Source organism: Limulus polyphemus, unplaced genomic scaffold (genome assembly GCF_000517525.1).
Source record: "Limulus polyphemus unplaced genomic scaffold, Limulus_polyphemus-2.1.2 Scaffold252, whole genome shotgun sequence".
NCBI lineage: Eukaryota > Metazoa > Arthropoda > Merostomata > Xiphosura > Limulidae > Limulus > Limulus polyphemus.
Window position 1 is genome coordinate 285408 of NW_013665862.1, and position 12343 is coordinate 297750.

The 12343-nt window shown below is 30.8% G+C and overlaps 2 protein-coding genes across 8 annotated transcripts in view; one reads left to right on the forward strand and one right to left on the reverse strand.

The window, feature by feature from the left end:
- Positions 1-7104, reverse strand: part of LOC106478807 (sodium/hydrogen exchanger 9B2-like) — a 36861-nt gene extending 29757 nt beyond the window's left edge. For 2 of the 4 annotated variants that reach the window (XM_022382472.1, XM_022382470.1), the window contains exons 1-2: positions 6848-7104; positions 3251-3421 (exon numbers count right to left, since the gene is read on the reverse strand). In XM_022382472.1, coding sequence (XP_022238180.1) covers positions 3251-3401 — 151 coding nt within the window. In that variant the 5' untranslated portion in view covers positions 3402-3421; positions 6848-7104. Of the gene's footprint in view, positions 1-3250; positions 3422-6690; positions 6802-6847 lie in introns of those variants that run through there. The other 2 variants (XM_022382471.1, XM_013939377.2) reach the window with 2 other exon arrangements.
- A 1583-nt stretch (positions 7105-8687) lies between these two features.
- LOC106478809 (follistatin-related protein 5-like) overlaps positions 8688-12343 on the forward strand; it is a 144184-nt gene continuing 140528 nt past the window's right edge. For 2 of the 4 annotated variants that reach the window (XM_013939379.2, XM_022382478.1), the window contains exons 1-2: positions 8688-8793; positions 9744-9825. In XM_013939379.2, coding sequence (XP_013794833.1) covers positions 9769-9825 — 57 coding nt within the window. In that variant the 5' untranslated portion in view covers positions 8688-8793; positions 9744-9768. Of the gene's footprint in view, positions 8794-9743; positions 9826-12343 lie in introns of those variants that run through there. The other 2 variants (XM_022382477.1, XM_022382479.1) reach the window with 2 other exon arrangements.

Consider the following 12343-nt stretch of genomic DNA (forward strand, 5'->3'; position numbering starts at 1 on the left):
AATGCTTCCAACAATGGCGGCACCGCTGGGAGAAGTGTGTGGAGTCCCAAGGAGACTACTTTGAGGGTGATAAGGTTTCCAACGCTCCAAGTATGCCAGTTTTTATTCCCCGGCCAAAGGTCGGATACTTTTCTCACAGGCCTCGTACAGTCCCTACAAACACTCTGCAGGTCTTAATGACAAATTAATTTATGATGTGTGTTTGCTTTTCTATATTTAGCTTAGTTATTTTTTTTATCTTTTTTTGCTACCTGCTGGCAGACCGCTTAGTTCTCTCTCTTTAGGGCCTGTAAGCCACCAGATAAAAAGTCCTGCCTTAGAGTAACATATGCACCATCTTGTGGGTCAGATAATGCCTTAATGATACAACTTCTTCTATTGGATGGGAATGACCAAAAGTGACATGGGTAGTGCACATTCCCTGGGAGGAACTGCATTATATTCTTGTGTATATAATACTATGTTTTCTGAGTTTGGAACACATTCTACATTTTCACTGACTTCCAACAGCTCTTTCTAAGATTTCTCCTTTCAGTCTCCAGTAAAGTTGCTATCTTTCATAAAATACACTCACTTTGATTGTGTTTGATAATGTTTCATTTGTTTTACGTTGTTCAATCTCTTTCTATTTCACAATACAGTGAAATTAGTATTATTTTGAGCAATTAAATAATAATGAATATTAACTTGTTGTAACTTTTTATTAAAACAATCTTACCTTAAATAACACTTGCATTTGTAGCTTGTAATAAATAAGCAATATGTTAAGATAAAGCTATACTATTTAGATATACAAGGTAAACACGAACATCTAGTTATGTAACTAACAGCCACACCCAAAATTTGTGTTTCCAATTGTTACTATTTTCAAACTATTCAAGTAATTCCAATATAAACTATTACTACTTCTATTGTCACAAGTGTGTGTGATGGTTTGCATGTGTTCTGCTTGTATACAACTTACAAGTTTAAGATGAATTGATTATTATTGTAAATTATGATACTAACTGATTACACTGAACAACATCAAATTAATGAAAAATAATAATGATATTGATTAGTTCATTATTTTAGGTGACACTAACTGGTACTCATGGATAATAGCTAAAATTGATTAATCAAGTTATTCTTGCAGCTCTGATTGTACATAGGGAGTTAGACAAGAACAGTTCTGTATTCTTGAAGCCCATAGTGATAAGGTAAATGTAGTAGTTTTGTAATTCTTCCTTGCAAAATAGACCATCCAATTGCTGTCTTACTATGTATTTAACCCTGCATTAATCTTCTGCACAAATTTTCCATAGTCACTCTTCCAGGGTCCAAGCTGACTCCATCATAAAAAATTAATTTAAAAATACTTAAATAATAATAAACTATTATTTTGGAAACAAAAAACACTAACACTCAAAATCCTTTCCTTTATTAATCAATAAATGAACATTGAATATTATAAGTTGTTTCTTTTTTACCACCTAAACTAAGTGTAACAATTTAACACAAACTAGTCAAATATAGAAACTAGTGAGAACAACAAATGTATGTGCTTCCATCTGTCTGCACCAACGTTTACAAAATACTTGGGGTCCGTGAAGACCCTGGAAGACTAAGTACTATCCTAAACACTCATTCAAGTTAAATGTTTATAATCTGTACCTCTAAACAGTGCCATCAGAGATTAAGCATGTTCTACAGAAAACTGCATTAGCTGCAGGGAAATTTGCATAAGAAGTTGGCTTTGATGTGCTTAAAACATTGAAATTTGTCACATTCATAGATATGTATGTATGTATGACAACTTGTTGTTAATGAGCCTAAGCTGTACTTGGTCATAACACAAATTCTATATAGCAACAAAAGATATGATCTAGGTTTGAAAATCTAATTTTTTTTCAGTTTTATTATTTTGTGGAAATACCATGTATTAGTCTCTTGAAGTAATTATTTTCTGAAAGTTATACTAGGCCTATAAAGCTCAAATAAACAAAAAGTATGTTTTTTAATCTTATAATTTGAATCTGTTTTTTGTGTAAATGCAGAAATACATTTTGTGACTGAAAGCCCAAAATAACAGCAGAGTCTATCAAGTGATAAGGATACTAGTTAATCATCTAATTACAAAAACAATGAGACCAAACCCTTCAAAAGAGAAAAGTATAACCTTTAAACAAAAATTAAAAAGTATAAGAAAGTTTTAGGAAATGCAAATAAAAAAAATACTCATTGAAACAACAGGCTTAGCAACATCAATTATCCTTTACCAGTTTTCTGTAAGAAAATGTCAAAGTGAGCCAGAAAGTCTCAATTTCCCAAAGCAAAACCCCCCCAAATCTTAGTGAAAAGCACCTAAACCCTAGAAGATCAGTATGTAAGAGCAAGAATGAACTACATGGCTCTAAGAAAAGCCTTAAGCTGCTAAACAGGAAGTCCATCATTGAGAGCACAATTACGGTATGAAACAGTACTTTTGGGCAGATAATGGTTATCTACAAGCAGAGAAACTTTGTCAATTTCAAAAGCAACACATTAGAACTGAAAAATATTACTTCCAAAAAATTATTTGTCTTATTGTTTTAAACACAAAGCTACAGTGCTGTGTTCACTACAGAAATTAAACATTGGACTGTAGCATTATAAGAGCCCTCAAGCTAACTTCTGAGCCATCAAAAGGACTCAAGGAATTACAGAACTGATAACTCAGAGTTCAAGCAATGATTTATCTTTTAAAGTTCATGAAGCAAATGAATGCAAGTTCAAGAATGAAAAACTCAACTAGACAGTAACAGTTGAAGAAGAAATGACATTACAAATCTTATATATTACTATTAGAGTATACAAGTACTATTATGTAGAAGCTAGTAATTAATGACATTACAAATCTTATATATTACTATTAGAGTATACAAGTACCATTATGTAGAAGCTAGTAATTAATGACATTACAAATCTTATATATTACAACTAGAGTATACAAGTACCGTTATGTAGAAGCTAGTAATTAATGACATTACAAATCTTATATATTACAACTAGAGTATACAAGTACTATTACGTGGATGCTAGTAATTAATGAAAAGTTTACAGAATTAGAAATAGATAGTTGGCAATGTGCTAAATCAGTTATACTTCAAGCAAAAAATAAACATGTCAGTGACTGAGTTTCTATATTTTTTCTTTTCATTAAATAACTGTAAAAATCACTATAGTTGTTTTATAACATAATCAGGAATAAAAATTGTTTTTCTTGTCTTACTGTGAGATTTGTTATTTGAAGCAAGGCCAGGTTCATTTACGACTGATTCTGAAGTTGGGCTGTTTTCCTTAACAACTTGATCCAAATTTAATGTTTGATTTTCTGTTTTTTCCTGCACATTAGGAATTTCATTTGATGTGGATCCTGCCATGACCCAGCAGCAGTACAAATCTGTAGTAAAAGAAAGTTGTGTGTGAAAAATAAAGATTTTATTTTTTAATATTTATAATGAAATTATCACACTGACATATTCTCAAACATTGTTTGTTATAAATATAGAATTATATTAGAATCATTTAGTCTATAGCTGTCATTAAAATTCTGCCAAGTCTATTAAAGTTATATTTTTCTACACTGAAAATATATTTCCAATAGCTACTTACCTTCTCTCATTTTGTACTGCCCTTAAAATGCAGAATTTTCACTCACCACTAGCCATGATACTCCCACCTATCCCCTCGTGAGCCTGTGGTTCAGCTGCACAGTATCATACAAATAAGCATGTGACCACCCTCCACCAATAGGAGTGCAACACACCCTCCTAGCATAGCTGACTAGGGTTACACTGTGGAACCCAATCTTCACCTCGAGATTAGGCATGAAAAACACACCAGAAGTGGGAAAGAAGGGTGGGAAGTGTTAGAGAAGGTAAATATCTATCGGAAATATATTTTCAGCATAGGAAAATATATAACTTCCGATAATGATATCTTACCTCCTCTCACAAAATAGTTAAAATCCCACACTCAACAGGTGAAGGGACCCATGTAAAATTACCTAAATGAGCCCCTTCAGCAGGCTTCTGAGGAACACCCATGGAGTGTAAACATGTAAATACTAAATCTTCCTTTAATAATTTTTTAACATTTTTAAAAGGTATTATGTGTTATCTGGATTATGAAAGGGTGTAAATTTAGTGCAAAGAATGGTAGACAGAATTAAAGTTCAAATTGCATCATATTCACTATCAAATAAAAGCAAAATCTTAAAAGTTATTTTCTCTCTTTTTTTATGTCTTGTATAATAAGGAGATGAAAAAGTAATTTTTTTAGCATTTTGTCACTTGGACAAATTTTTCAAAAAATTCCACATCCCTTCTTGTTACTAGTGGATTACCTCAAGTCCATTAGGGTCAAAGCTTTGGCATCTGCTTCTTCTTATTTATATTAAATAATGATACTGACAGATGCAATAGCTGAACATTCCCTCACAACACTGGAAACTTAAGAAAATAAAGAAAGCCCTTAGAATAAAAGAAAAAAATATATAAAAGTTGCAGAAATGAGCAAAATTTTGAACAATATTCTCAATTTGGAACAAAGGAGGATTAACTCACAATCACATATCCAATCAGAATCAACAAGAATCCTCTCTAAAATCTGCATAACACACCAATCAGGTGAAAGCAAGATTAAGAATTTCATTGCTAATCAAGTTTTAGGACATATAAAACAACAAAATCAAAATTCCCCTGTAACCATGACCTGATACAGAAATAAGCAAAGGGTGACTGTACCATTCTTAAGACAGTCCCCATGAGAAAAACATTCCCAAAAGTGTTATTGCTTCAAGAAAAGAACATCTTGATGTATAATCTCCATAGATACACACTTTTAATACATCTTAGAATATTTTCCTATTTTTTTAAACAATAAAATTCTAAAACTTATACATTCATCAGACATAAAACTGGCATTAAAGATGTGCTATTAGTGGAACTTAATAACTGATTAATCATAAAGCTCATCAATTGATTACATTCAATTAGCCAATTATTTTCAAGAGACTTGGATAGTTGAATTAATCAAAATGAGTAATAATTTGAAACACTAATTCTGATTAGTTCATTATTTTCATGAGTCATAACACTGATCAATTAGGATGAACAACACTGAATTAATGGAAAATAATAACAGGAAATCAAAAGGTAATATTTCAATTACTTGGATTGTTAGAATAAATGAAAAAGTTATGATCTGAAACAATAATTTCAATTAGTTGATTATTTTCTTAACAATAATCAATTTAATCATAAGTTTGAGTAATCAATTGCTTTACTTGACACTAATCAATATAACTGATGCTCAAAAGTAATCAATTATATTGATTAATCAAGTTAATCACCTAGCTTTCATTATCTCAAACACACAAGCTTCTATAGTACTGCCTTCATCAGGACTTATGATAAGTACAGGTATAAATTTTTTATAAAAGCATCCCTAGTTTTGGTTTAAAGAATATGGTCAACTAAGCTCCACATAAAACCTAAATCATCATCTCAGGAAGATGACGTTCCATCAAGATTTTTCAATAAAAAGAATTACCTTCAGATGAATATACCTCCAAAAAAACACTTAAAGTAAATTAGGAAACTTAGCAGCTATTTGAAAGGCATGGACTTCCTCTTTCTAGGAAGTAGTATAGTATAGATCTCCATCAACTCAGAATATTGCTCAAAACTTCCTAAAACTCCAAGACTGTCCCTGCATACTGGCTTTAAAAAAAGTAAAAACTTTAACACACCCTATATTAAGTTTATTTTTCAATTTCGAAAAATTATCGATTTCTATTTTAAACTCACTAAGTGTTATTTTTAAGTTCTACTACAGTGCAGGTATACTACTGACTACAGCCCATTACATTAGCTAATAACTCTTCAATCCCTAGAATCATTGTTGTGGCCCTCTGAGCCTTTTATAATAACTTAAAAGTCATTACCCCTTTTTTTAAGTTGAGAAAACAAAACTTGCTGTTATTTCACTGTTGTCAGTATTCCAAACGAGGGTCAACTAGTAATTGCCCCTTTGTGAGTTGTAAACAATGTGCCTGTAAATACATCCTAAAAGTAAGAGTCTATTAGTTATGTTGTTAGCCAAATAATAGCTTAATAGCTGAATGATTTAACCAACACTATGCCAAGATTATTTTCTTCATTAATGCTGTTGAGTAGGTTCACATCTGCATTATCCTAAGCTTACTATAATTAAAGGTCATTTGCTAAGAATTTGTTGAACTAACTAGCTTATTCAAATCTTTAATAAGCTAGAAATACTGAAGAGTTTAATTTTGTCTGCTTAGAAAGAAACTATACCTGAAAAGTGAAATGTGTTATTAATAGATGGCATCTTTTTAAATTGGAGTACTAAACGGTATTTTGTTACCCGTATGTTGTAATAAATTACATATACAATCTGCATTTGTGGAAAAACATACTACTACTAAGGCTATAATTTTTGTACTTCTGTACAATTTTAGCCTAAACGTACTATAACAGTATAAGTCGTAGGGTTAATATTAGGCATATGCAACTCCCAACTACGCAGTACAAGTTAGTTAGTAATACTATTAGTAGTATTAGTATCACTATCAGGTTTCTATACTATAGTATTAGTACATAACTATTTTATTATATTACAGTTAATATTAATTAATTACTTTACCCTTCAACTTAACTAGCTTGAAAGTTGAAAAGGCTAGAGATTAAAAAATCACGAAGCATACGATAAATATTAATAATGTTTCCTTCTTTTCATGACATTATTTTGACCATTCCCTACTCTAGTCAAGCTTACGTGAAAAACTTGATATTAAACTTACCCCCGTCCTACCTCAGTGGCACGTTTTCGGAATCCTACTGCAAAAAACAATAATAATAATCGGGTTGCAATACTAGCGGTGAGAAGAGAATAGATAGCCCATTATGTAGCTTTATGTTTAACAACAAAGAAACAAACACGCGAATATAAAATTCATAAAAACTTTAAAATATTTCAATCTGTTTACAGGCCATTGCTCTATGATGTATCAGAAATTTTGAACCTTTTAACACCAAGCACTCCAGTGGCACAGTGGTATGTTTACGGACTTATCACGCTAAAAATCGGGTTTCGATACCCGGGATAGATAGAGTACAGATAACCCATTGTGGAGCTTTGTGCTTGACTTCAAATAAACTATTGAAAGCATTAAACACAAATAAAACGCCAAAAAAGAATAATATAAATTTCTTGTTATAATGAAGTAAATTTTTACCCTTACAATCAGTTATCGTAAAGATAACGATAATTGTTTCTCTTAAAACATTATATTACGTTAAGTAGCATTATAGCTTATATCAATAATAAATTATTTTTGAATATTGTCAAAAGAGAAAAATTCGTGAAATATTCAGTGAGAAACAAAATACCATATTTTATTCGAATTAGAAATTATAATGTATAGGGTCTATAAATGACTGTTATTTGTCTTTAGAATTCTACTCAAAGTTACACATAGCTGTCTTTAATTTTAAGTTGATATACTAGACAGATGGTAGGTAATCAACAGTATATATCCATCACTAAATGAATGTGGTATTTGACCGTTATTTTGATATAGCACTCACTTTCCCAAAGTGCGTTTGTGTGGCATCGGGATGTGAACCTTCAGCTTCACAGTCTGAGCATGCTAATCACTGATCACACCTAGCCTAATGATAATTAGAAAGATTTATTATAGTTTTTACAAATTCATAAATAAATATTAATTAGCAATAATTTCAATTTTGTATGTTATTTCGGATTTATCCTTCAGCTTTTCCGTTCAACGATGCATAGTGATTTATTCGTCTGGCGTTATTGAAATAAACGAAATGAAAGCATATTATCTTAAACCAAGAGTGGTGCCATAAACGTATGACATATGGATATTAAAATATTACTTTTGTTCATAAAATGGATATCTGTGTCAGTGTAAACTACACGTACCTGATGATGAAAAAACCTTGTCGAAACGTTGTACGTTTGCTATTATTCTAAACTTATATTAAAGTTTTCTTCATTACTCATTCAAGCCGTCTCCAAGCATTATTAGTTTCAAGGTGGATTCCTCGTGATTGAATTCGAAAATGGAATTTGTATTAATGAATATTTTAGTTTAATTTTAGCGTAATTTCTTTGTTGTAAAAAATGAAAAAGATTATTAATAAATAATAGTTTAACAAATTGAGTTTCGTGAAATTTTATCTATATTGCTTTTAATGTCATTGTGAAGTTGACCTAAACTCATAGATACACGTTAGTTAATCGAAAAGTTGTCCATTTCAAATCGTTTTAACATAGGGCATCCGTTACAGAAGATATTGGTGTATTTTACATAGTACATTACAACACCATATCTTTGAAGTATGTATACATATATATATATATATATAAAAGAAGTTCAGTTATTTTAATATGAAAATGAAATTAAAAGATTTATTGAGCGATTTTTGTGGATTAATCTACATATGACAATGACGTATTAACATTTGTTATTAATTTATATTTTCTTTATTATTTGAATCGCTCAGATCACATAAAAAGCTTTAGATATATGCTGTCCTCTAGTGACTAATATTTATATTACTATAAAAAAAAAAATCTGCAAAATTTAGCGACATCTAGTGGCTCTGTTTAATAGTGATATATCGACGCGAGGTCCAACATCGTAAGTTGCAGTTCTTAGAGTTGTGATAGGGATTTACATCATCCACATCTTTTAGTGTTCTCTCTCGTTTATCAAAGGTAAGTGTTCCTGAAAGACCTATATATATTTAAACTACTTTGATATATATATATGAGCTACTTCTTGTCTTATTAAATTAGGTTCATACACATCTGGTTTCCTTTGTTATTTTAATTTAAGTGGAAATAATTCTTTATATAGAGTGAGACATCAAGGCGCAATAGTCAGGCGCCATTTCGTTAGAAAACCAGATTCGAGGTAAGGTGAAAAAGGGCCCCTTTTTGTGCATACCTAGTGCTAGTTGTCTACCATAGTACCTGTTCTGGGAAATAATGTTAAAATCGCGAAAGTACAGGAAAGAGTTAGCAACGATTAATATCTATATTATTTTTATTTACGAATTTAAGTTAAACTTTTATAGACAGTATAAGCAGTACTATTGGCTTGCATTTCTCGCATTATTAACATTTTAAAAATGTTATTAATCATTAAAACAATGTGAATTGTTTAACTAACATTAAATGTTAGCTGTTCAAGTTATAATTAATGTAATGTCGATTAGTAAATATATATTTTGACTTTAGTTTGTTATATATAACAAAACGATTTTAGACAAAGACTAAGGTAAAAGAAGTGTGTGTGTGTATATTATTCTCACTTAGGTCAGATAAGGTTGAAAATCGAATGTTTGTGCATTGTTTACAAATCATACGAAAAAGTATTTTAATATTTTATTGTAATTTTAGCTTTAATTTCTGTCGCAAGTAAAGCTAACTTAGACGTTTAGGTGATTGGTTGATAATTTTTATTAAATCATGCTCTTTTATTTGCTCTTACATGTATAAAATTACTCTGGCAGCTCGAAAACGTTTGTCGCGATTGAACATAGTGTTTGGTTTTCTTCCTGCTTTTATTTTCTGAAATGTAGCATATAGTATGCATTGATAGCAAAGTGAAGTTTTAAGTCGATACGAAAACGTTTACTCTTCTTCGTTTTTTTGCATCGTAGACACAGAATACACATAACATTTGTTATGTGGTCCCCAAGGTTAGCAGTCTGGCTTCTAGTCTTGTCACTGGGCGCGGTAAAGGTAAGTAACTCAAAAGCCTCTGTATTTTATTTATTATTTTTTCTACTCCTGTGTAACCAAAATTCACCAAAATAATCTGAGCTGTACTATTCTCAATAGCTTCAATTTACATATGAAAAGATACATTAAATACAGTTTTCCAGAAATTTTTGTCAGCTGTCTTTAATGTTAGGGTAAGGTGTTAAGAAGTTCTATAAGTGGTTGGTTAAGGCATTTTTTTTTTTTTCATATTTTGAGTACAGTAAAAAGAAAAGCGTACAATTAACATTTTTCTCTTGTCATCACTATATCTTATCTATATGTAATTAAACCTTAATAATATACTGTAGCTATGTCTCACAGTATATAATCTTATATATTTTTATTGCTGTATAATTTCATATATGACAGCTAGTTACGACTACATTATAAAGAGTATTTATTCTAAAATTAAAACCTGGTGTACGATCAACATGAAAGTTCATCCCTTCATTTATATGTTGACATTAAAAAAATATTTTTGAGTTTGAAATTAACAGTAATCTTTAAGTCTAAGCAGTTAGATATGAGTGTTGATCACATCATAGTATCACAAGTACATTGGTTCATCTTTTATTAAAGTGAGGACATCGTTTGAGCACCACTTAATTGCTGAACACTCCAAATCACACCTTCTGTTACCAGGTCGATTGAAAATGTACTTTTGATATTGTAAAATTATTTAAAAACTTTAATCAATATTTTATTTTAATGTAGTGTTGGCGAAAATTTATATTATCAAGACTACATTGTTTTCGAACTAATAATAATAATAATAATATATGACCTAACCCTAATAGAAACCTCTATCCGATCTCATCTAAGTGGACTTTTATTACCAAACTGCTTGTAATGGAGTTTAAACTAAAAATAATATCAATAATACAGATAGCTGAGCGTTAAATCTGTCGCGAAAGTTATTTCCCCTTAGGGCTGTACGTCTTTCTCCAGCTGAACTATTTAGAGATGAATTAAGGCAACTGTTATTTGTTAGTTAAATCAGATTTTATATAGGAATTCTTGTGTACATACCCATTCAACTGACCACAGTACTTTGACACTTCACTGTAGGATTAAATACGCACAGAATTGAGAATGACGTGTCTAATATTGTTTCTTTTCTCCCTGCAAAAATAAAAGTATTACTTCTATAATAGGATTAAAATCAACTGAATTATACGTACGTACGTTCTTCTGACTGACCAGAATACCCTAAATACCTCACAGTATACAGCTGAAGACAAAATAGATATACTTATACTATTGCATTCCTATTCATGCTCTGAAGATTTACAAATCTAGAAACCTGGTTTCGGTACCCGTGGTGGGCAGAGCACAGATAGCCCATTGTGTAGCTTTGTGCTTAACTTCAAACAACGATCTAATCATGCCTTGAAGTTCAAATAGCCATGCATTAACGTCTGTTTAGACCTTTTCTAATCTGTGGTGATATCACCTGCATTCAGAAAACCCTGATTAAGTGTTTTTTTATTGAACATTTCAAATTCTAAAACATTTTATTTAACATTGATTTAGACCAGCACTATCCTTCTTATATCTTTAAAGGACTAAAGTGGACGTAACAACATCCGCCTCGGTCTGTTACATCCAAGAAATAGTCCATGTTATAAATAGGGTCGATATTTAGGGCGGAAACATCTTTCTTCCTGGGGACATATACACTTCGAAATCGATGCTAGCTTCTATTCAATCTCTTTCTATATTTTTCTGTAGTTGACATCCGAAAAGTCATTTTCTAGACATCCTCATTAAAATGAGGAAGAATATGTGTGTATGTACGAAAGGAGCAGGGCTAATTGATTCGAGTATTTATATATATATATCGTAGGAAATATGCAAACCCCATTTGTCTTTTGCTAATTTTTATTCGATTGTCACTTATATTTAAATAGCAATTAACATACAATGATGATAAAGTCATGAATTACCTTATTGATAATTTATTAATTAGTACTGTTCTCAGCCAATGCAAGCATCTTTGGTTTGTATGCTCATGAGCACGAGCTCTTGAAACTTACAGTAGATGAACGAGAAAATCCGATAATATTAAGCCTCGTAATATACGTCGCGTGTTTGACAAAGCTGTGTTCCATTAAAATTAGAGTAGTAGTCACGAGTCTCGTTAATATCAAATTTGAAGTCTTGAAACAGGATTTGTACAAACGTATTGCATTATTATTTTCAACGAAATATAAGTATTATAATAACGCAATGAAGAATAATTAATATGCTTTTATATATTTGAATAATGTTATATCAATGATATTTAATTAACTTTAAGCGCACAGTTCCACTCTTCACTTAATGAAACATATTTGTAGAATCGAACATTCTTGATCAATTATGTTTTTTAAGCACTGAAGTTAATGCAAAAAGGAGATTTAAAAGATTAAAAACACAAATGATCTTCAACCTGGGAGACAAGACAATTGTTAATTTTGTTTGATTGAGTCATAAAAGAAGGCTGAATATGTGAACC